The 25,156-nt window shown below is 46.4% G+C and overlaps 2 protein-coding genes across 2 annotated transcripts; one reads left to right on the top strand and one right to left on the bottom strand.

Annotated features, from left to right (window-relative positions):
- Positions 1-1,382: 1,382 nt before the first annotated feature.
- NT5M (5',3'-nucleotidase, mitochondrial) lies at positions 1,383-8,184 on the bottom strand. The gene is made up of 5 exons (XM_072983040.2): positions 7,729-8,184; positions 5,178-5,278; positions 4,313-4,373; positions 3,733-3,847; positions 1,383-2,347 (listed from the first exon to the last, which is right to left on the bottom strand). Exons 1-5 carry the CDS (start codon positions 8,035-8,037, stop codon positions 2,205-2,207), a joined length of 729 nt encoding a protein of 242 aa, XP_072839141.1. The 5' UTR covers positions 8,038-8,184; the 3' UTR covers positions 1,383-2,204.
- A 1,693-nt stretch (positions 8,185-9,877) lies between these two features.
- On the top strand, positions 9,878-23,157 carry COPS3 (COP9 signalosome subunit 3). The gene is made up of 12 exons (XM_072982637.2): positions 9,878-10,034; positions 11,615-11,744; positions 12,788-12,900; positions 12,996-13,045; positions 13,362-13,454; positions 14,677-14,856; positions 15,971-16,111; positions 16,546-16,719; positions 17,068-17,154; positions 18,041-18,154; positions 18,353-18,433; positions 19,557-23,157. The coding sequence occupies exons 1-12, from the start codon at positions 9,980-9,982 to the stop codon at positions 19,608-19,610; spliced, it is 1,272 nt and encodes a 423-aa protein (XP_072838738.1). The 5' UTR covers positions 9,878-9,979; the 3' UTR covers positions 19,611-23,157.
- The last annotated feature ends 1,999 nt before the right edge of the window (positions 23,158-25,156 follow it).

Below are 25,156 nucleotides of genomic sequence, written 5' to 3'. Positions count from 1 at the left end.
CTGGCTGAGAACTCAAGGACGGAGGTGGTTTTTGAAGACTTTGCAGACAAGCGCATTCCGAGGGTCATGTTGTCCAAGGTCAAGGGTCGCCAAAGAGCAGAGACTTCAGTGCAGGTGAAAGGGGTGGAAAGGGCATCATCTTCTCTTTCAAGGCCCCATTGTGAGAAATGAAGTTGCCTCCATTAAGAAAGCATCCAGATGTGGAAGGGGTTTGACTGCCATCACTGGCCAGAGCATGTGGGAGTGTGCCTCTGTCAGCAAAGGCCAAGAAGCGGTACCAAGTGGTCAGAGGAAAAAAGCCAGATGCAGTGTGCCCTACCTCTGTTCTCCCAGCTAGCTTGGCCATTGCCGTCGGGCGCAGCGGAGGCAGGACCAGATGAAGGGACACTGAGTGAAACCCAGTAGCCAACGGACACTGGAGCAAGGATTAAATAGGGATTTGGTGGGTCAACGCTTCCATCAGTTCCACTGATTCAATGGGTCCGCTCTAGTTGCAACTGACCGTTGGATTGCAGCCACTGAGGTTTGGCAGCACGTCGAGGCTTTAGGGGCCAAGTAGCAGGATCAAAAATAAGACAATCTAAAACCGGGAGTCTTTAACTATGCACCTACTTGAAACTGAGCTGATGAGCCTCAGTGAGTTGGACGGCCTGGTTGCAGAGCCCGGGGGCTGGGACTTTGAACCTCTGCTGTGCTTCCTGAGAGATGCTCCAGCCAACAACATCACCGGGAGGATGTTTGCCTGATGGGGTTCTGTACCCTGTACCGCCTGTATGGCCTTGCGGAAGCCTTACTGTGGTCTCACAGCACCACCAGGTGGAGGGACTCAGGAACAGCATCTTTAGTTCTAGGTAGTCCTGGGTCGCCATATGTCGGAATTAAACCTTGCTGTTAAGTTCTGCAATTGTGTACTGCTAGTCTGACCTCCGTGGGGACCTAGGGTGGTGCAGGCCCTGGGGTGGTTTTAAAGGGCATTTTAAGGCAGTTTTAGGGATGGTTAATAGCAGTTAATAACGTTACTGCAGCTCTCTTATCAATCATGAACCAGCAGTGCAAGAAATGTTAACGAGATACCTTTCCAAAATGGTTGTGTGCAACAACTGTTACTTTTCAAAGAGTGTCGAGAGAAGGAATTACTTTTTAAAAGTCATTTGACAAGCTCTGCCTGTGACCCTCCATCTCCTTATCCTGTGTCATAGTGTATTCCCAACCCTGCACAGCCCCATACACAGAATGAACCGAAGGAACCCGCGCAGCATGATCTTGTACATGTCTACTCTGACGCAAGCCCCACTGAGTTTAAATGGGGATGCTTATGTCCAGGAAAATGACAGATGACGTTGTGCGGCAAATTATTTTAGCCTCGAATCTGCATACGAAGGTTTAGTTGATTCTCCGTCCAATTTATTCGTCAACAACATTGCCAGTTATAGAAACAGACGGATATAGGGCAGTTCAAAGTTTTTACACTGCGGGAAAAGCCCAACCGGGAGGGAAAAAGAAGATCAGTTAATTGAAACGAGGCCTCAAGAGGCTTTAGCCCTGAAATCAGGCTTTGATTCCAGTGTCCAAACATTAACAATCTGAAGTTCTATCCCACAACATAGAATTCCTGAGGACTCTATGCTCCTGTTTTGGGTTTTGACTAGGAATTGGTGGGTGAGGACCAGAAGTGGCAATTTCCAAGGATGCGCCTGTGTCTCAGAAAATTTCCAAGGTGGTTTGCTGAGAGAAAGATTGGAGTCCTGGAAACACAGTCATTCTCCCCCCCCCCTTTATCAGCAGAGGCAAAGGAAGGCCACCGTCTCTAGGGAAGCCACACAGAAAGCTGAAAAGTGGCCGAGGGAACCCCTCCCTGGTCCACCCCGAGCCAGAGATGCCCTCTTGGGCCAGAGGGAGTCAGGCACAAGGTCTAGCAACCTCTCCTGAGGTGGCCTGGATCCTTTGTCCCTTCTGTGGGCCCCCCCCCATGGGCAGCTTTGTAACAATGTCAGCAAACCGGGGGGGGGTTGCCTTCCATCACACTGTGTCTCAGGTCTTGGGGGAAGTTGTTCTTGACCCTCATTTCTGGCCCCGTAGCCAAACCCAAGCCCCTTCCCCTTTATGCTTTGGGGGGGTTCCGTGTATGGATTTTGCCCTAAATTACGCCCCACGGCTGAGCTTCTCTGGGTTTGCTGAGGGAAACCCCTTCCCCAAGCCTGGCGCTACAGCCCTCGCTTGCTATCCAAGAGGGCTTTCCAGTCATCGGCCCAGGAGCACAGCCGGCGCCAAGGAGGGGGAAGCTCCAGGTGCTTGTTGTGGCAGGCCGTGAAGAGGACATGCTCCCAGCTGGGTCTCTTCTCAGCTCCTGGAAGGCAGAGCGAACAAAAGGATCCGGATTACTCAGAGTTTCCTACAGGAAACAGCGCAGTGGTTTAGCGCTAGGTTTCTGACTACTTCTGAAGTGTACTTCTGAGGACTGGTTGCTCTGGAGCATTGGTTCTTAACCTTTGTTACTCAGATGTTTTTGGACTGCAACTCCCAGAAGCCTTCACCATCAGCTCTGCTGGCTGGGGTTTCTGGGAGTTGCAGTTCAAAAACACCTGAGTAACAAAGGTTAAGAATCACTGCTCTGGAGCACATATTAGGTGAAAAGAAACGAGCAGTCATAACGGATACGTTTAAATAAACTGAGTTAAAGGTTTGCAAAACCAACAGAAATGGTGTCTATGGGGACACACACATAAAATAGAATAAGTGAAATGGAATAGAATAAGTGAATGGCAGTGCCATTCTAACTCAAGCTCCTGTCTATAGGATTTAGGAGCAGAAGCGTCTTCTGCCAGTGGATTCCAGAGATCTGCCATGGAGCGATCCACAGAATGGCTCTGCTACTGAAGATCTACTAGCAGAAGAGACTGCAAAAACCTTGAGTGGTAAGTGGTGAAGACTTCCAGGAGTTTGTTTTCCTAAGAACATCTGGGGAACCCAAAGTTGGGAACCACCTGGATAGCCAGAAGGGGTCTGTATAAGCATAACGGATCCACAGGGAATAATTAAAATCTAGGAAGGACTCAACTATCTAGTCATCTCTCAGGGTCTCTCCTCTTCTTTTTTCCTTCCTAGGTAAAGGTACAGGTTCCCCTTGACATTGAGTCCAGTTGTGTCAGACTCTTGGTGCTCATCCCCGTTTCCAAGCCGTAAAGCCAGCATTTTGTCCAAAGACAGTTTCTGTGGTCACGTAGCCAGCGCGACTAATCACGGAATGCCATGACCTTCCCACCATGGTGGTACCTATTTATCTACTCGCATTTTTACATGCTTTTGAACCGCTAGGTTGGCAGGAGCTGAGACAAGCGATGGGAGCTCATTCCGTCGTGTGGATTCAATCTTACAACAGCTGGTCTTCCGACCTTGCAGCCCAGAGGCTTCTGCGGTTTAACCTGCAGTGCCACCCACGTCCCTTCCTAACTTCCCATAATCCCCATGCCAGATTTAATTATCCTTTGCAAAATTTCTTAATAACGTTACAGCTTCTGCTCAGAAAAAAAAGGTTTCCACGAACTCTCTCTCTCTCTCATTCCAGCCTTTGGTCCCTTTGGAGAGGTACGAAATGTTATGCCATTGGAACACAACTCCCAGCATCCCCAGTGCACACTAGCTGGGGGACACTGGGAACTGTAGTCCAAAAAAAGAGGAACTTTCCCAAGCTTGGGGCAACCTGGTGCCTTTTGTCAGGGCTGACCCCTTTACCTATAATGTCCGGCCTGTCGTCGATCAGCAGGTCACCTGAGACCACCGTCTTATCCCGGGTGAGGACGATCTGCTCCAGAAACTCCTTGCCCAGATGCTTTTCCACCCAGGCATACTGGAAAGCAGATGGAGAAGAAATGGCAGATGAAAAAAAAGTATTTGTGGGTAAAGTTTGGGGAAAGGATGTTTTCCTGCAGAGGTAATGGCAAACCACATCGACAGAAACCCGCCCCGCCCCACACCCAGTTAACCAGAGGGCACAAACATGGGGAGAGAAGGGGCAGAGGGAGAGAAGCACAGAATTGACATCCGATCCAGAGCAAAGCGAAGCCAAAGAAAAATGAATCTTAAGTAATCTGGAGCATCTGTTTACCGGGATAGGGTAGGTGGGTGGGTGTCATCCACGTCAACGCAGCACCAACTGGCCAACTCTCTGCTCAGCTGGCCCACAGCTATCCTAACCAGTTACCCTTGCATCGTTAGCTGGCCGAAGACGGATCCCGGACACCTCTTTCTCCATGCTCTGAACGAAATTTAATTAGATCACAATGACTGTAGTCACTCCTTGCATATTAATTACCTTTTCATAGGGGCAATAGTGATACTTTTTGATAGGACTCGTGCATATGAATACATCTGTCCTGCAAAGAGAGAGAGAGAGATGGAGGGGGGAAATCTATTTTTCATTCATATATCCTATTTTCTTTTCTGTTAAGATTTCAAAGTACTCTCTGTGGATGTCACAAGCGCTCTCAGAGGGACGGATCCCTTTGGCTCATACTGTCCCATTAGCATCCCCAGCAGCTCCGCCCTCTTCACTTTTTGTAACTAAGGGGAGAGAGGGCTGAAGCCAGAATCCGTCTACAAGCAAAGAATGAGCATTTATCTTCAACGGTCATCTGTGGTAAATCCGGAAGTGCTCAATGGGACAGCTGCCCTTCCCACAGCTATGCTTCAGAAGAGAATCCCAAACTCTAGGGCTCCATCTTCATCAGAAACAGGTCTTTTGTAAAGCTAATGGGTCTTAATTGCCTCTTCAAGGCCGGGGGGGGGATGAGAGCCAACAAGAGTCAGGGGAAGGCGCTCGACCCACAAATGGCTTCCAATAAATATTATTATTTGTTTACTGATGGATGTTTTTTGTACGCTGCCTTTCACCCCACAGGGGAGCCAGGGCGGATCAGAAACAATTATTATACATGAAAAACAACATAGGAAACTATACTAAAAAATAATTAAACATCTGTCGATAAGACAAGCATAGTCAACACTCTGATGCCTTACTGGAGATTTTGTGGGGTCCCCCATTCATCCCTGATTATATTTGGAACTGGGATTTCCCCTCCCCTCCCCGGACTAATCCCATCGCCGAAGACACGCAGCTGTCACTCATATGTACTGACGGTGATTCCCCTTCGCTTACGTGACGGCAGCTCTGTACTCACGCTTCTAATTTTGCCATCTGCTTAACAGCTTCTACGGCTCCTGGCAAAGGATCGAGTTCCAGGAAGAAATACTTTGATTCCCAAATGCTGATAGCTTTTTCCTGCACGAGAGTAGGAGAAGAAGGGGAACACCAGAAAAGAAGCTTGTCATTCAATCGGTTCTTCTTCTCTTCCCAGAAGGGGAAACAACCTTGAGATCCATTCCTCAGCAATATTTGCAATCAGTTGTTTGCATCCGTGCTTTTAAAAAAGAAAACTACCACGTTTGGCTCCGGGAGTCATTCTGTTCTATATTTTTGGAAACCTCCAAACACAGCTTTCCAGTACCGTACCGGTTGGAGGATTTGGGTGCTTATAGTTTTAAAAAGTAACTTCCCCAGGTTCTGACATGGCAGGTGGCAGAAGCTGGCGGGCAGCCATGTCAGAACCTGGGGAAGTTACTTTTTAAAACTATAAGCGCCCAAATCCTCCAACCGGTACAGTACTTGAAAGCCATTTCATTTCAGATAATGGTAGGGCCGGCCTTGCTTCCAGCAAGGGATTTGGGCCATGAGACCAAAAAAATCTACCAAAGCAGCCATTTGGTACACCTTAAAGAATATGTAAACCAAGGACTATGTCCTCGAATCTCTTAAGATGCCCAGAAATCTTGTTTTGGATCATAGGGCAAAACATGGAAATGGCTTCCCCTCCCCTTTCTTTTTGGATTAAAACCTCCAGAATCATCCGCTAGCATGACCAGTGGGGAATGGTGAGAGTGGTATTTTTAAATAGGTAACTCTTCCTCTGCATGAGAAGCTGCCTTTTAGCAGAGGCTGCTAACATTTGAAAATGTCATAGAAGGCCAGATCAGACAGTAGAAAGTGAGGTGAAAATGTACAGGAAGGAAGGAAGGAAGGAAGGAAGGAAGGAAGGAAGGAAGGAAGGAAGGAAGGAAGGAAGGAAGGAAGGAAAAAGTTTACTCTGCCTGGGTCTGTATGGTTGCTTTGCATATGCCTTGGCACCATCTCTTATCTCAAATTTCATTTTTTCCTGCTTCAAAAGATATTAAAAGCAGTCAATAAGCAGGATGAACACAGGGTGTTGTGGCACCCCGGAACTGCAGTGCTGTTCAAGCAGCCTGTATTTTACACTTTGAACAAAGACCTAAGGACGTTGCCTTGTAAAGGCAGCAAACTATGATTTTGAAAAGGAAAAAAAAGACAAGAATCCACTGCATTCACAACACTGGAAACTCTCTCAAATTGTCAAATTGCATCCCTAGATGTAGAAAAACAGCAGATGGGATTCTGAAGAAGTTTCTACCCCCCCCCAACAGTCTTCACTTTACTTGGATTTTGAGAAGATTAGCTGAATGCCTGGCTGTTCTAAGTACCGGGCGGATAAAGCAAATCCAGAATAAATGCATGCAGGTCATAACAGGGGTATCTCCTCATTATTTTTCTATCTCATTGCTTTGTCAGGACAATTGAATTGTGTCAAGGACTTTGAAGAAATGTCACTAAGGCGTCTGCTTCTCCCTGCTCAGCCCTTTCAGGCAGTCCTTCTCACTGCCAGTATGAAGTATAACTTGACTGAGTTAATTGAACAGCAGCAGAGTGCATTGAAATGCATTGGCTGGGATCCAGTAGTGAGTTGCAACTAGAGCAGGCCCATTGAATCAGTGGCTCCATCAATTCAATGGGCCTGCTCCAGCTGAGACTTACTACTGGATACCAACCACTGTCATTACACGAACCATCAGTAGATAACACACAGTCTTGTACCAGAAATTATAAATATCATCTCTTGGTTTCAGTACAAAGGGAAGCTTCTGAACACTCCAGAACCATTCAATCATTTTTTGCACCGAGGTCTTCTTCAAACACTTCTGCCTTCTGCTACAAAAGTACTATAATTCTTACGTAGTTTAATTTGATTACTGCCTGCCATGTGCCCAGCATCACTGTGCCCTTAGAAAAGCTAAGTCCGTAACCAGCAAATAGGTGCAGGCATCTCTTGCTGCTTCCGTGATGTCACAGCAACCAAGCCAATGGCATCCAAGGAATCATTCATTAACTAAAAGAGAGAACTTTCTGCTTGTCACCGGGATACCATAGTCAAAGCTCATCATCTGCGAGGTGGCGAATAGAAAAGGGGATATTTGCATTTGAATATACGAATGCGAATCATAGGCAATGATCCCCCATCTCTAGTGGCCAGGGATGCTAGGAAAACCCACACCATCCCTTTGCAAGCACTGAAGCCAAGTTTGCCAAGCAGCTTCCGAAGTGGACCTTAAACCTGGGTTCCAACCTGGCCAAGGATAAGGGAGAGAGCCTTTCCCTTTTCCAGCCTTTCCCCTTCCAACTGACCTACCTTCTAGGGCGGTTCTGAAGACAACAAGCGGGGCGCATGAGCCGCTGGAATGCGCCTCCAAAGGCGAGTCATTCCACGCCACCCCACCACCCCTTGTCCTTCCCTTCTTTTTGCCCTTCCTTGCAGGCCCCTCGGGGCAGAGCCCCCTTGGGAAAGGCAACCGAGGAGGAGGAGGAGGAGAACTCGAACTCACGCTCAGCTCGGGGGCCAGCTGCCCGTATTGCTCGGAAACCCAGAAGCCCCGGCGATCCTCCAGGGCGATGTAAGGCTGGCCCGGGTACTTGGCGCGGAACTTCTTGAGGAAGCCGCCTTCGAAGTCGGCCAGCACCCCGTCCATGTCCACCAGGACCCGCAAGCGCCGGGAGGGGGCCCCGCTGCGGCTCCTCCGGGGCTGCCCCCCACCCAGGCACCCCGCCATCCCCGCCAGGGCCAGGAAGGGCGCGCAGCCTCTCCGCGCCGGCAGCGGCGGCGGGGGCAAGAAGCCGCTGCCCGAGAAGATCATGGCAGAGAGAGAGAGAAAGGCTCTTCTAGGAAGGCTGGACGGGGACGCGATCCGGGGATCGGGCCCGATTGCAAACCAGCCGGCGCGCCCGCCTTCCCCCTAGCTGCATCGCGGGCCAGCTTCTCTGCAATGCAGGGAGTCCTGAGGACGGGATGAGGTCAAACGAGTCCGGGGATTTCCTTATTATTATTATTGCTATTATTGCTGCTGCTGCGGGCTTTTGCTGTTCTGCAGCCTGAGGTTCTTTGGCAGCAAAGCGAGAGGGCTGCGATGATCCCTCCCCTCTTATACCCGAGAGGGATCCCCCTCGGACTCAATGGGGTTGCGCCCCGGTTGCCCTGCCAGGGAGGAGGAGGAGGAGGAAGGGGGCGAGAGGGAGAGGGCAAGTCGGTGAGGATGGAGACCCGGGCATCTGGGTCAAAAGAGAAAGGGGGGGGGAGACAAGGGCGAGGAGGACAACTGGGTGCAAAGGGAGGAGAGGGCTTGTTTGGGGCTCTTGCAAAAAAGGCAGGCGCCTGCAAGGACGGAGGGGAAGAGGCGGCGTCCCTTTATCCCCCCAGGATGGCCGGCGCCCTTGCGCGCCGGGTCTGTCAGTTGCCCCCGCGGGGCTGTCAATGTCAGCTCAACTCCGAGCCGGCTTTTGCCCTCCTAGGCAGGGGAGCAGCCCGCCCAGTCCGGCCCCGCGACGGTCCTCTTTCTTTCCCCTGGCGAGGAGGACGGCGAGGAGGAGGAAGCGAGCAAAACCCCAGGCGCGTCGCCGCCGCCCCCGCCTCCGGGTTCCCGCAAGCGTGCGCACGACCTGCGGTGGGCACAACCCCAGTGGCCGCCCGAGGCAGGCTCAGAGCTAGAAAGGCTGGCAGATTTCCTCGATATGTCCTCTCTCCCCCCCCCCCCGGTGCTGCGCTGGTTGTAAGAATGCACGCGCACCCATGCAAAACAAACAAAACGCCCAACACACAAATAGGGATCGAGAGGGATGCATGCCATTTGGAGCTCCCTTTGGGACGTTGGGCATTTAGGTTCCAGAGTTATGATGATGCACGTGTGACATGTTCTTCCAGGATTAGGTCCAGACCCGCGGGAGGTGGTGGTGGTGGTGGGGAGGAAACTATCTAATCCGGCTGGAGCTCCCATCTCCTTTTTTTGGAAAGCCGATCATGGCAATTGCAGCCCTACTGCTTTTCCTTCTTCTGCCTGCATTGCTCAGAGCAGCCCCTGGTAACAACAAGCTGTCAGAAAGGGGGCGGGTGTGGGGGGGCAACGGGTTGCAATCGGGGCTTGAACTACTGAGCTCAAATGTTATCACGATTTTGTGAAGTTGCAAGACGCGATTGCAAGGCAGCCACCCAGACAGCCGACGGGCAAGCTGTGTGTTTTTTTAAAATATTGGTGCAATTGCAACTTTTTGTAAAGTGTGAATCTCCGAGGCGCCATAGCATTCTTTGCAGTTCTTAATTTTTTTGTTATCTTTATTATTACTATTTTTAGCTTTCCTCTACATTGCTATGAATACCATTACTCTTAATGCCAGTACATGGCTGCAAAGCCCAATCAACAACCCCAGAGGGTGGGAAAGAGTCTTAATTTTATTGCATTGTATATAATTTTTGGACTGCAGCGTTGTAACGTTCCCAGAACCACGACCAGTTCCCCTCTTTAAGAAATACCAAAAGGGGGGAGGGTGCTGGCCGCTTCTGTTTACATCCCCAAGGCCCACTTCCGGCTTGAGGGCCGGAAAGGAGGCCAGTTCCCATAGTAACGGACCCCCATGTCCGAGGCCGCCGGAAGTGACGGCAGAGAGGAGCGCGGCCCGCCCGGCGGCACCTGATTGGCCCGGGCGCGGGCGTGAGGTCACGCCGCTGGCTGGAGAAGGAGCGAGGCGAGCGAGCGAGCGGGAGGCGGCGGCCGCTTTTTTCCTCCTCCTTCTGCCGCCGCCGCCAAGATGGCGTCCGCCCTGGAGCAGTTCGTCAACAGCGTCAGGCAGCTCTCGGCCCAAGGTGACCGGCCGCCGGGGCTGGGGTCCCCCTTCCTCGAGCGAGGGGGCGGATTCCCACGTGCACGCAGGGGGCCCCCTCCCCGCCCCCTCTCACACCCGTGTCTGCGTGTGTTTGCGTGTGAATGCCTCTCCTCGGGGTGGGGAGTCTGTGAGGGTGGGGGCCCTTGGGGCTGTCAGATGAGAAGGCGAGCCGTCTCATTCCCTTCCCTCAGTTCCTGGGAGGGAGGCGTGTGCTTACACGCCACAACCCGCCGTTTGTGTGTGTGTCTGTGTGAGAGAAAAGCCCCCCTGAGTAGGGTGAGTTTCAATAGGTGGCGATGCCCACCCCCACCTTAACGGGGTTGAGGGGCGCCTTGCAGAGACCCACAAAGGGGGTCGTGGGCGGGTGGGGATGCCTTACTTTTCAGAGAGAGAGAGAGAGGGAGATCATATGCAAGTGGGGGTGATATGTTATGTATCGTGTGAAAATGGGGACAGTATATCATATATTTCATGTGGGCATCACATATCATGTGCATATGGGGTGCTTGTCTTCCTTTCTCTTTAGATTGCCAGCGCTTTGCTATGCAGGCAGGGCTCTCTCTCTCTCTCTCTCTCTCTTTTAAGAGCATCTTCTCACTCTTCTGCTTTGCTGGATCCTTTCCCCCTTTACAAGCTCTTTGTGTTCTGCTTATATAGTTCTGCTAATATAGTGTAATTTTGTTAAATGCAGCCATTTCTCCCCCCCCCCATGTTTTCCCACCTTTTCTTGTTGTCTTCTCTGTTCTTTGGATTTCAAGCTTTTTGTGGACAGGGATCCCTTTCCCCCCCTGTAATGCCCTAATGCTTTAATTTTATCTTAGTGGTGGGCCATGATCAAATTGGAAAAGCCCTTGGGCATCTTGCATGCAATTGTAGCAGAGATACTTAATTTCCCCAGGTTTATCTGATTATTATACCTCGTATATATGTAGGTACTTGATGTTTTGCTATCTTCTGAAATATATTTAGAGGGATTTTGTATAATAAGAGCTTCTGTGTACTTGACAGAGTTGTGGGGCCTGGGAAGTGATAATTTTTAAATTGAGCTCATGTTTTTGACTCAGAACTTTATTTTCAGTGTATATATTTATGACAGGATGAGATTAAAACCTCCAAAATGATCCTATAACTGTTTCTAAAACTTTTAATTGTACAGCTTTTAATTTTAGTTCTTAATTTCACCACTCCAAAAGCATATCATGTTTCATATTTCTATAATAGCATTTCTCAGAAAAAGAGGATTTATTCCTCCTCAGACTTAGATTGCATGAGGCTTTTTAAAGACCTATTCTCTTGGCAGAATCAAGATTTCCTTTTGAAATAAATCAGATGTTTGAAGCTTCAAAGGTTGAACTGCGCTCTGTTTTACTAGTTGTCCTACTGATGCTGTTTGTTGCATTGGTAAAGTTGGAAGCCATGGTTGTCTTACTCTAAATGCTGCAAGAAGAAAGATTATGAATAATGTGCAGCTGGTTTATAGAGCTGTCAGTGGGAGATGCTACATTTTAGCTGGAAAATAGCAATAATGCAATAACCGTCTGCTTTCTTCTGTTATTTCAGGGCAAATGACCCAGCTTTGTGAATTGATTAACAAAAGTGGGGAGCTGCTAGCAAAGAATCTCTCTCACCTGGACACTGTACTTGGTGCCTTGGATGTACAAGAACACTCCCTAGGGGTTCTTGCTGTTTTGTAAGTGATGCTTCACTTCCACGAGAGTTTTCTAACCTGCTGTCAAGGGATCATTAAAAAGGTGGTTCTGGGGAAGCACTGTGTGACCCTGTGACCTTTTGTGTGTGTCCTTCAGGCCTCTCCTCCCTTATGTTTAACATCTACACAAAGCCACTAATAGTTGCAAACTGTTTCCATACTCATCGCTTTTATTAAGGATGTGGAAGATCATCTTTTTAACCTGGCCTATGAAACTGTTTCATTTATTGGGCTCATTTAAAATGTCTCTTGATTTTAATGGCTTTTATAGTCTTGGGCTTTTTATTTTAATGATTTTGTTGTTGTAGTTGAAACTGTCTTTACTGCTTTATGTTTTATTATTATAGTGAAGCCGCCTCGAGTCCTGCTTGGTTTGAGAAGGCAGAATGCACATGCAGTAGATAATAATGTTGAGATTATAGAGCCACAGAATTGTAACAGTGCCAGAGTTTTTCTAGCCCTATTTCCTGCCAGTTCAGGAATATATGTCTTCATTCTCTCCTCCATGTTTTTTACGTCTTTCTGTTGTCTGTGTTCAAGTTGGGTATTGCCAAGTAAGGCTTGTGGCTGCCTATAGCCAACCTCTGTGTCACAGTTCATGGATTCATAGAATAGGGAGGGGCCTTCAAGGCCATGGAGTCCAACCCCCTGCTCAAGGCAGGAATCCAAATCAAAGCAGATCTGACAATGGTGGACCAATTTTTTCTTGAATGCCTCCAGTGTTGGAGCACTCACCACTTCCCTCAGGGTTTCTGGTTCCATTGTCGTACTGCTCTAACAGTGAATACATTTTTCCTGATATTCATCCTAAATCTGGCTTCTTGTAGCTTGAGCCTATCATTACGTGTCCTGCACTCTGGGGTGATCTAGAACAGATGCTTCTCTGCCTCTGTATGTTTCATTCTATTAGAGAATTGAACAGTATCTAAAGGTTCTGCTGCTTGGTACCTGTCTTCTTAAGACCCTAGAGCTGCTAACAAAAATGAATACCCATGAAGTGTGTTTCTCTTTCCTCTTGTTTTCAGGTTTGTGAAGTTTTCTATGCCCAGCGTCCCTGACTTCGAAACATTGTTCTCGCAGGTCCAGCTTTTTATCAGCACTTGTAATGGGGAACACATCCGATATGCAACAGACACTTGTAAGTTCATCCTGCTGTCTTGCCGTGCTGGTTACACAGGATGCGTTCTCTCTGTGAGGGTTCTAACATCTTTCCTTTCTCTCCCTTGCCTCTAGTTGCTGGTCTGTGTCACCAGTTAACAAATGCCCTCGTGGAACGGAAGCAGGTAAACCAGGCCGAGCAGAGGAGATTAAAGCATGTTTTTAAAAAAAGATTTCTCGGAGCGCTAGGATAGATGTTTCCCTGGATGTAATCCTGGACTTGCTGCAGTCTTTTGCATCCTCCTTTTCTTCCACCCCTTTTACTTTGGGAAATGGGGATGCTTCTTGGCCATTGCCCCTTAAGTCAAGGATTGAATTATAACCTGGGCATTTTCAGGCTTAAAGGCACATGGTGAATGGGGTGGTGTTGCACTTCTCAATGTTGCCACTGCAGGCGATGTGCAAACTCACCTAACAAAAGGCCTGTTTTGCTTCTGACAGCCCCTGCGAGGCATTGGCATCCTCAGGCAAGCCATAGACAAGATGCAAATGAACACCAACCAGCTGACCTCAATACATGCAGATCTATGCCAGGTAACACACATTTGCACTCTCCCTCCTCGTCCTCTTTCTATCAGCAGGGAAAGACAGGTTTTTAATTGATTAGCATATCAATTGAGATGTTATGAGATGCCTGCTTGTGTGTGTATTTCTGCTTATTTTTGGTTTGTATGTTTCTAAGCGTTTTTAAATGGTGGCTTTCAAATATTGTTAATTCTTTGATAGATTGATAGATGGATGTTCTGTTGTACTTTTAATTATGTTTGGTTACATTGTTTTAATGAATAGTGAGCTCCTTTGGTTCCCTCCATTGGGAGAAAGGTGAATGAATGAGTGAGTGAATGAAAAAGAAATTAGGAAGCTAAAATCTCAGTGCTTGGCCTTCAGGCCTTCTTACAACAATAGTTGAGGTAAAGTAAAAGCTTATCACTGTACTCAGGGTGATTTTGCATTACAACCCCTGAGTTATGATGGCTTCTGGCCATGTAGAACCTTCTCCAAAGCCTTCAGTTCTTTGGGTCATCGGTAGGTAGTGGGTAGCTGGCCACTAATGAGTCATGATCTTCCCCATTTGGCTTCTTTCTCCTCCTCCTCAACTCTGCCCTAGGAACAGAAAACCTTGCAGGAGACTATAACACATTTTGGGTGACATTCAGCACTGCAGGTAACCTAACCTGCCTGTCTCATGGCTTTAGGCAACCTCTGCTCTTTTGTATTAGGTTGCTTTCTTACCATGGCCTGCCTGTCTTTCAGTCCCCCACCAGAGAGGTGCAGAGGGGACTAGAATACTTAAAATGCTGTTCTTCTAAAAAACAAGCAGTCAAAACAGCTTTTTTGGGGGGGGGTACTTGCATTGTTAAACAAAATGAAGTTTATATAAAAACATGACTTTGAAAAAAACTTCAAAAATCCAATATGAGCAGAAATTAAAATGGGTTGACAGAGATGAATAGTACACTTGGAGGCTTGCCGTGATATGTGCCGGCTAGGGTTTGGCTAAGGTTTATTGTTTTATATTGTGTAAGTTTTATTCTTATGAAAAATATTTCAGCTTATCACAACCTCTTCACATTAGAGAAACAAAGATACAGATCCTACCCGTGTTTTGTCCGTGGTGTTTGAAACCTAATGGTGTTTGTGTTTCGTCATTACATGCAATTAAAGTTCTTGTTTTTATCCTTGTTAAAAATCCCAGTTTTATTTTTAATTATTATTATTATTAGTATTTTTGTAACTCTGGTCTGTTTCGTTTTAGCTCTGTTTGTTAGCAAAATGCTTTAAACCTGCCCTCCCATATCTAGATGTGGACATGATGGATATTTGTAAAGAGAACGGGGCGTACGATGCAAAGCACTTTCTATGTTACTACTACTATGGTGGAATGATATACACTGGGCTTAAGAACTTTGAACGGGCACTCTACTTCTATGAACAGGTAACTGTCACCATTTTGGTTTACTGCTTTTATCTTAGTCATTTAGTTCTTTTAAAATATTTGTAGACTTACTGTTTTAGCTTTTAAATATTGTCCTTTTAATGATGCAAACCACCTTGTGTCCTTTTAAGGAGAAAGGTGGGGTAAAAATATTTTAAATAAATGAATATATCACTTCCTCTTTCTTCATATTCTGAAAGGGAACTCTGTACCCCACAGGAGGCCTTGCTCAGATGTTATAAAAGGCCCGTAAATGCAATGAAGAAAATGATGGTGTTCTTCTAACCAACTGTTGTACCTGCCCACGGTGTATAAATGCATGTTGTTTGAGGCACATCAGAAGCAGGAAAGGACAGAACTGTCCTGACCACTCTGCAGAATTGCTCCTTCTCACCAGCCGAGGGTTGATTCTTAAAACAGTCCATGTTGGATATATATGTTTCCCCGAAAATAAGACCCAACCTGAAAGTAAGCCCTAGTATGATTTTTCAGGATGCTCGTCATATAAGCCCTACCCCCAAAATAAGCCCCAGTTAAGAGAAACCCTGCCGTCCATCCTTGTGCAGCAGCCAGAGGAAGATGACATGACTGTATTTGAATAAATGTAGATGGTTGTACATGAAAAAAAAATCCCCTGAAAATAAATCTTGATGCGTTTTTTGAGCAAAAATTAATATAAGACCCTGTCTTATTTTTGGGGAAACGCAGTAAAATGCAGTCATATTGTACTTTCGGTGACAAGGTGTTTGCCAAGCCTACTGCTGGCCAAGCATCCTTCTTTCTCTATTCCAGCCAGGTGACTTGCTCATTACCAGTCCTCAGCGTTGTGTCAGACTCTTCTGATTTGTCACCTCATTCCTCTGTCTTGCTGTTTTTTTGCGGAATTGCTTCTTTGCAGACTCGTTTTAAAGAGTCTTAATGCTGAATGCTTGCAGGCTTCGGGCTCTCATGTTGGACCCGTGTTCGTTTTGTGCCTCCGGTCCTGCGATAGTAGCCTGCTTGCTGGACTCCTCAGTCGACCAGTTCCTTCAGGGAAGACCTGCAGGGTGGTGGTGGTGGTGGGGTCTGTTTCCATCAGTTCTCATGGCCGTTCTTTTCCTTTCCCTTTCCTTAGGCTATAACTACTCCTGCCATGGCAGTCAGTCACATTATGCTGGAATCTTACAAAAAGTATATCCTAGTTTCATTGATACTCCTCGGCAAAGTGCAACAGCTTCCGAAGTACACCTCCCAGATAGTGGGTCGATTCATTAAGGTAGAAATCACGTCATATGGGGCAGTTAAGAGGCAGGTGGGGTGGTCAGGCTGGCACAGAATACGAGGCGGAGAAAAATAGGAGAGTTTTCTGTTCTGCCTGAGAGGGGAAAAAAGAAAGGAGACCAGAGCGGGATTGTGGGGTAGGCTGAGACTGATTAGCATCTCTGCCGTTAATTGGGGCAGGAACCTGGAACTAGGTAGCAGCGGGCGAGGTTCTGGGTTTGGTTGCTGGAATCAACAGCTAAAAAGGAACAAGAGGAAAGCGAGGCGGATGATGGGGAGAAGAAACCCAGGAGTTGAGGGGGCCGCCTCCGATCTGGGTCGTCCTTACCGGGTTTGGTGGGCCAGCTTTTGAAACCGTTTGTTCCTGGGGGTGGCTTATGTGTTATCACACTGAACTTCCCTAAAACCCACCTGGCTTTCTCGTTGCAGCCACTTAGCAATGCCTACCACGAATTAGCGCAAGTGTATGCCACCAATAAGCCCTCGGAGCTGCGGAACCTGGTGAACAAGCATAGCGAGATGTTCAACCGGGATAACAACATGGGGCTGGTGAAGCAGTGCTTATCGTCTCTCTATAAGAAGAACATTCAGAGGTTAACTAAGGTAAGGCGGCTGCTTCTGGGGTTTTGGCACCATTGCAGTTCAGAGGGGGTTTGTTAGGCATTCCTGAGACTCTCGTGCAGGTACGTCGTGTGTGAAGGGCTTCTTTCGAATAGCAGAAATTCTCAGCCTGTTCCTCTCCAGGTGTTTTCTGAGCAACAGCCATCCAGAGTAATTCCCAATGAGAACATGTGAACGATGGCTATGAATTTATCTGCCTTTCATGCTGTGAGATACAACTCCTCAGTGGCTGTACAGGGTATTTTCAGTGTGCTAGATTGAGGTATGCACAACAAAAAGCAAAAACAGTTTTTATCCATCTCATGGCTTTGCTCTGCTTCTGAATTTCAGACGTTTTTAACACTGTCTTTACAAGACATGGCAAGTAGAGTGCAGCTGTCGGGGCCTCAGGAAGCAGAAAAATACGTCCTTCATATGGTAAGCGTTTAGTGCGAACAATTTTTAAATAGTAAAATTCCAACAAAGTCAAGTCAGTCCAGGTTTATTTAAATACAGTACGTCTTTTATGGCTACGCAGCATGCAAACAGGTCTACAGCTGATATTAAATACATTAACAGCAGTGATCCCATTCAGGTGTCCTAATAAGCTCGGGTTTTATGGGGAAATTGGGACTTTTCGTGCTCAGCTAGTGCACTCTTGCACACTGCCTGGCCAGTGTTCCTTGGCTGTGTTTGTGAGAGGCAGGCAAATGAGCAACCGTGTGAGCTTTCCATTCGTGTATCTCTCCTCACTTCACCCCCTCTGCACAGTAAAGGATTAGGCTCTCAGCCCCTGCCATAATTCTTTGCCCTTCCCTTTGAGTAGTAAAGCCAGAATAGATTATGCAAAGCAGAAGATGTGAACTTAACGTAATTGGCTCGCAGAAACATTGACACAGAATGTTGGTACAGGATGACGCTCAGTGCTGCTATGGGATGCCAGGGTTGGGTTCTTCTGGGACAGCTGGAACAGGAATAGCTAAAAATTTCTGTGCTGCCTGGTTTAGGTTCTCAGTGAGGCTGGTGAAAACCAGCTTCATGCACAGGTTAAAGTGTCATGCAGGGAATCGCAAGATCCCAGTTGACAGACATGAAACTCACCAGTTGACTTTGGACCCGTTATTTTGCTTTAGCCCTGACCCACCACACAGGACTGTTGTGAAAATTTATGGTCAGGAGAACAATGCGTGCTGCCTTCTAGTTCACTGGAGCAAAGCCTGGATATAAATCAAACAGTTAATAAAGAAACTAGTAGAGATATCCAAGCTTTACACTTGAAAGACCTAAACTTAAAGGCACCTTTAAAAAAAATATTTTTCCTTAGATAGAAGATGGTGAAATTTTTGCAAGTATTAACCAGAAAGATGGCATGGTCTGTTTCCATGATAATCCTGAGAAATATAACAATCCAGCTATGCTTCACAACATCGATCAGGAGGTAAGTCACTTTGGCTGTGGTTCCAGGGGAATAAGAGGGGAGGATGGACCGGTGCCCTTCTAAATGTGGGGCTGCTTAGTGGTGGAGTAACTTCTGTATTTTTCTCCACATTATTGATCTCTATAAAGTTTCAGTTTAATAAATATGGGTGTTGGAACTGAAGGCAGTGGGTGTTCTGAACCGTGTGGCTCTTTTTAGATGCTGAAATGTATAGAGCTCGACGAGAGACTGAAAGCCATGGACCAGGAGATCACTGTGAATCCTCAGTTTGTGCAGAAGGTGAGTCACAGGCAGAGGCCAGCTTTGTTGGCACCCGTGCATCCTTTTAATACCCCTTGGGTATTAAAAAAAACCTCTCGCATAAAGCAAGCATCTCCTGTGCATCATGTCTTCATCCATCAGCTGGCGCCTGTCCGCTTTTCGGCACCCAGCTTCACTGAGGGCTGCCCTTGACCTGTACAGTGGTGCCCCGCATAGCGAGGTTAATCCATTCTGGATTAATCCTCGCTATGGGAAACATCGCTGAACGAAACGAAAAAACCCATTGAAACGCATTAAACTTGGTTTAATCCGTTCCAATGGGCCCCGAAACTCAGCGTAGAGCGATGCTTCCCTATGGCCGGCAGCCATTTCGGGGCTTCTGGCGGCCATTTTGGAGCCGCCGAACAGCTGATCCGCGGGTCGCAAAGCGAAGGTCGGTAAGCGAACCGCTTACCGACCTTCACTATGCAATTTTCGGCCATAGAGGCCATCGCTTTGCGATCGCATTAGCGATCGCGAAAACGTCCTCGCTATGCGGATTCGTCGTTCTACGGTGCGCTCGTTAAGCGAGGCACCACTGTACTTTTTAAAAAGTGGAAATGAGTGGAAGGTTGTTTTTGGGTTTGGAGTCGGGGGAGGCAAGTCAAAGATATTGGAGAGGTCTTGAAAGAGCCTTAAAGTAGCGTGGAGTCTTGGGGACATGATTGCCCATTTTGAGAAAGGGTTCACTCCCCTTCCCGGGATTGGGGAGATTTTTTTTTTAGGGGGCACAATGGGAAACTTGGTGGCTTGCATGCGGTCCACGGGCTTGACTATTCCCACTTTAGTTCCAAAGACCGTGATTCATTTCTGTCTGTTAAGTCTTCAAAATGGCTTTAGGGTCATTTGTATGCTTAGGCATGTCTCCAGCCTTGGTCATCTAATAACGTGGGAAGCAGCAACTTGAAGTGATGAATGGTCGTGAGCCTTTTGCCTCTTGGAATCTATTGGCATTCACGTCTTCGGTTTTTCATCATTTGCTACTGCATTGCTTAACTTGTAGATGAACCTGAGTTAATAGGAAGCTATGACTCTGCATGTTTCTATTTCTGCTTGGAAACCGGTGTTGACTAAACCAATCTTACTTTTTTTTCCTTATCAGAGTATGGGTTCTCAAGAAGATGAATCAGGAAGCAAACCATCCAGCTATTCGTGAAAACCACATTTTTGTTTGCTGCTATGTTGTAGAGCCAAAAAGCTAAAAAGTGTCACTTTTAGGATCAGAATGTTTAAAAAAACAACATCACCAAGTGGGGAATTGACTATTTTCACCTGGACATTGAACTAAATTAAATGATGTCTTCTCATTAGCGTATGGTTTTAAAAATCTGCTCTGCAAAGAAAGGAAAAAAAATCTCATTCTGTTTTGGATTTACCTTAAGATTTAACATCGTTTATGCATTAAATAATCTTTTTGTTTTATGTGGCTTGAACGATGCTGTTTCTGAAATGGCTCCTTCCCTCCCTTTTCCATGGAAGAATTCAAGTTTCCAATTAGCGATGTACTTAATGACAAGATGAATACCAAATTGAGCTGGAAGCATTTTTTGCTTCCTTTGTTTCCTGTACATAATCCAGCCTTCTGAGTGCTTTGCATGAACCAAATAGCTCACACTGAGAGAGAAAAAACAACTGGCCAGTGACTTGACTTGGGGGCGGCTGCTGAATTAGAGGTCTTGCAGGTTTGCTTGACAACAGGATGGGTGGAGGATTTTGGTGTCCCCCCCAAATCCCCCACGCTTGCTGTGTGCCCTCCTAAAATGGGAAGGGCATTACTTGACACTGTTTCTATGGAAGATCCTAGGAGAGCATTCCTGTAATCATGGCCACTGCGCATCTTTTTCCGAGCAGCACCTGAAGCCGAGAGGAGGACCCAAAGTAACTGGTCCTCTGAGACAGACTAGAGAGCTCTTTTCTAGTTAAAAAGCATGACTATAAAAGACTCTTCGCTGTTCTTTAAAGCTTCATAAGGAACATACACTCTGAATCGATCCCAGTTCCCTCTTAGCAAGCGTGACCCACGTGTTCATAGTGGATCACTGTGAGCTCGCAGTCTGCTTTGCAGTTGGAAGTTCTGAATGATCATAGTTTCCAGGGCGGGATGACTTCCCCATATTGTCATGTATTTCAGTAGAGGGAGGTGGCCCAGTCGGGTCTTGGCTTGCTTGGTGAACTGGTGGAAACTCTCGGATATGTGGGAGACTCCTGGGCAGAAGCCTGTGGGAGCTCCAGGCTGCTGGTAAAGCTCGGTGTAGAACTTGAAGTACATACTAGTCCTTGGCAATAACGAGATGAGGGAAAGTAGTTCTCACTCTCCAGCTCTGCAAGGGGTGATTTTGTCTGTGTCTCTGTGTGTAGATAAATTGTCCAAGATCTAAAACAAAATGCCAGTGGGAATTTGCACAGTGGACAGTGCTAAAACACTTTTTTGTACTGACTGGAGTGTCTTGTGACACTTTATACATTGAAATAAGGAAGCTGACGTATTTAACATTTCAATATGGCGAATAACGATGGGGCTATTACAGTGATGTAATCTTGGGCTTTACTTGTTCAGAATTACACGCATGCAGTTCTATTAAGCCATGGGGATAACGTGCTTCTTGGTTTTGTTTTGTTTTTTTAAATAGCCGTATCAGTTTGTAATGGTGGCTGAGTGATCCTGGGGTGCGTTGCTCTCAGGAAAAGTGACGTTTTCAAGCTGCAGTTGAGAGCGAGGGCAAGTTAACTATCTGTAATGTATTACTAGAACTGGGGTAGAGGAAAAAACGTCACTGTTCATTGGTGCTTGCCACCCATAGCAGGGTTTTGTGAAAGAACTACTGTATTCTTGATTGGATGATAAAACACATATGTAAAGAGGGGTCCTTAGGAACCCCTTAACACAGGTCACTTAGGCCTCAGAGATGCTGAGGATGGTTGTTAAACTTGGGAAGAGTGGATCTCTTACCAGGGAAAAGTTTAAGGGTCTTCTGTTCAGTGTTTCTATCTGTGTGCTCTTCCTAGGCCTATTGGTGTTCTTGGAACTGAAGGCAGTTCTTGGACTTTAAAGTGTAGTCTGGGGGCTGCGAGAACAGCCGTGTGTGTGTGTGTGTTTGTTTGTTTGTTTGTGCATACAATTTGCCCAGTAGTCTAGTACTCAATCTAGACAAACCAATATGATTTGATATATGGCTACTTCCTGACTTCCTGTTCACAAATGCTGGCTTACAAAGGAATCATGGTTAGCACGTACACTCACATACAGGCCTAAAATGCCATAAATGTTGACAAGGGAGAGGGGATGCCTATGCCTAAGAACCCTGATCTGCAAAAATGTGGGGTGTGCAAAAGTGACGCATCAGAAATAACGACACTAATAAAGCTTCCTTTTTCATAGACAATTTTCCTGAAGCTTACTATTTCTGCAGCAGTTATTTAAATGGTCCAAGTCCTGACCTTGCAAGTAACACTGTTAAGACAAACCAGAATTCCAGACTTGGATAAAGCACAGTCCAACAGGCCCTTTCTCAGACTTTTATCTGTTGAGGACACGGCAGAGGGGAAAGCTGAACAAACAATATCCTAATTTCACGGTTAATTTCGGATCCTTTTTGCTACTCAGGCACCAGTATGGGCAGTGATCACACTTTGAGCAAACGATTGGCACAAAACATATCCTGATTCTAGGTTTTACAGTCGTGGGCTTGAGTTTTTGTTTTTTTTAAGTCTTCCTGAATTCTGCTTCTAGTTTCAGAGTCAACTAGTTTAAATGCAGGCTCAGTACAGTTGAGATGCAGCTGAATCTCCAGAACAATAATCGGCTGATGTGCATCAGTACCTGTGTTTAAAGGTAAAGGTTCCCCGTTTCCAAGCCATAGAGCCAGCGTTTTTGTCCGAAGACAATCTTCCGTGGTCACGTGGCCAGTGCGACTTAGACACGGAACGCTGTTACCTTCCCACCGAGGTGGTCCCTATTTATCTACTTGCATTTGCATGCTTTCGAACCGCTAAGTTGGCGGGAGCTGGGACAAGCGACGGGCGCTCACTCCGTCACATGGATTTGATCTTACGACTGCTGGTCTTCTGGCCCTGCAGCACAGGCTTCTGCGGTTTAGCCCGCAGCGCCACCACGTCCCACCTGTGTTTAGAGTGGTTATTAAAGAAAAGTTAACTTTTATGAAAATGTAAGAGAGATCTGACAGAACAATCTTGAGCTTTTTATAAAAGGGAAATGTGTTTTTAATTAGAACAAAAGTAGCATTAAGCTGAATATGTTCTGAGTGATCAGAATACGGGATAAACAGTATCTTTTATCATCTGAAACTCAAGTGAAAGATGATGGGCCTGAAACGATGCTGTTGGTTGATCTAAAGGACAAAGTTAACAACCTTCAAGCTTCTTGACCACAAAAGAGGCTTGTGTGGCAGCCTGTGCCACTCTCCAGCATGAATCTTGCATAACATATACAGAGTCTTGTATCTCATTCATTTCCATTCGTTGAAAACGTTCTCTCTTCCTTTAACAATCAGTACAGGTGCAGTCTTCTTTTTGTGTGTGTATATGTGTGAGTGTGCACTCATGTGCTTGTTACAGGTACAGTATTATTTGTATATAATAGGAACGATGTGGAGTTTTTGCATGGCTTTTTCTGGCACGTCAAATCCTAAGGAGTTGTTCTTCAATGTACTCTTTAGTGACAAAATAAAAGACTGGCAAACATCTCTCTACTTCCATGTTTGTTGTGAACATCTGATTCCTCAGGCAGCAGGAGATATGGGACCGACCAATGTAACTGGAAGTCTCAGAAAAAATACTAGGAAAATTATTTTACTTTTTTTCATGAGTAAGGATAATAATAATAAAAGGTGAGTTATACAGTGGTGCCTCGCACAATGATGTTAATTGGTTCAAAAAAAAAAACCCGTTCTGTGAAAACATTGTTCTGTGAAACACCATTTCCCATAGGAATGCATTGAAAACCGGTTAATCCGTTCCAATTGGAACGGATTGCCGTCCTTAAGTGAAAATCGGCATAGGAAACATCGTTGAGGGAAACGCGGTTCCCCAATTGAAATGCATTGAAGCTGACTCACTGCATTTGAATGGGTTTGCGAAGTCCCTTTTCACTCCTGTAAAAGTGTCTAAAACTGTTTGAAACCTGTTTTAAATGCTTGCAATCGTTAGCCCACCTCCTGAAACCTATGCAAACTTAATTTGGTGTTGTTCTGAGTTTTCGTTAATTTCTGGTGAATTTTTTCTCTCATTGAGAAGCATTGGAGAATAAAAAAATTCACCAAAAATTTGAACAACACCAAATTAAGTTTCCATACGTTTCAGAAGCTGGACTGTCGATACCAAGCATTTAAAACAGGTTTCAAATAGTTTAAGGCACTTTTAAATGAGTGAAAAGAGACATCGTTGTGTGAAAATTCCCCACAGGAAACATCGTTGTGTGAGGCGGCAATTTTTTCAGAAAAAGCCATCGTTGTGTGAATTTATCGTGTGAGGCACTCATTGTGCAAGGCACCACTGTATACTCAGTGTGGCATAGTGGACTCTTGAGCCAGGAAGCTTGGGTTCAAATCCCCATTCAACCTAGGAAACTCACTGGGGCTGTGGAACTACCTTGAAAGTCTTATTAGGGTCTCTGTAATTTATTTTGGAATCACAGAACTGGAAGGGACCCTCTAGATCATCCAGTCCAGCCCCTGTCAGAGAGGCACAGCTGGGAATCCCTGAAGAGTAAAGGAAGCTTGGAAGCACTTTTTCTCCTCCTGGTGCGACTTGATGTCTTTCCCCAGGTGCTAAAGAGCAAGAGGGCAGCAGGTGCTGTCGCCTGGAGAAAAAGGAGAAGGGGCTTAAGTGGGTGGGGAGCGATCACCCGTCTGCTGCAGTCGCCGTGTCCTCTGAAAGGGGCCACAGTCTGTGGGTTCGGTTAACAAAAGTAGCAGGTAGAACATCTGAGCTCCAAAGGAACCTTTTACACAGCCTTAAAATGAATCTTTTGTTTCATTTTATAATAATAATAATAATCTTAGAATTGCAAAGCTGGAAGGGACCCTCTGGATCTTCGAATCCAGCCCGTCAAGGAGGCCCCATAAGCTGCCATTAATTTTTAATAGGTGGAGTAACAACGTATTATGTGAATACGTCTCCTTGCTTGATGATGGAAACTGTAGCACAGTGACAAGACAGACCAAGAGAATCAACCAGCTTTACTCCTTTGGGTTATTCACTCCGAAATGATATTTACTCATCAACCTGGAGTAGCTGTGGGCTCTGAGCAGAGAACGTGTAGCTCTCCAGGTGTCAGGTGACAACGTCCATGCACCTTGACCAATCAATTGCTCTAGTGACTTGCCCACCTTAATGTCCCTGTTCTAGCAGATGCCAAACGCCGGCTCTCGCTCTGCTCTTAGGAAAAGCACAGCTATAGACCGCTTTGAACAAGATCGCACAAGACGGACACTGCAGACTCCTCTTTAACAGACATCAGATGCAGCATCCCCCTCCAGCCTAGAGATCAATAGCATTACAAGATGGGGCCTTGTATTTGTACTATCCCCTTATGCTGAGATATAGGCTACTTTTTCATATTGCTTTGTGCAAAGGTGTGGTATTGGGGCTTTGTGTGGCCTGTTTTAATGGCCCCCAGACCTTCCACTTGCTTCTTTTCTGAACAGATGAGAAATTACGTATTGCTCTTCATGGAAGCTGGGA

Source organism: Pogona vitticeps, chromosome 13, assembly GCF_051106095.1.
Source record: "Pogona vitticeps strain Pit_001003342236 chromosome 13, PviZW2.1, whole genome shotgun sequence".
Lineage (NCBI taxonomy): Eukaryota > Metazoa > Chordata > Lepidosauria > Squamata > Agamidae > Pogona > Pogona vitticeps.
The sequence above is the reverse complement of the archived record's forward strand: the minus strand, read 5'-3'. Positions and strand labels throughout refer to the sequence as shown.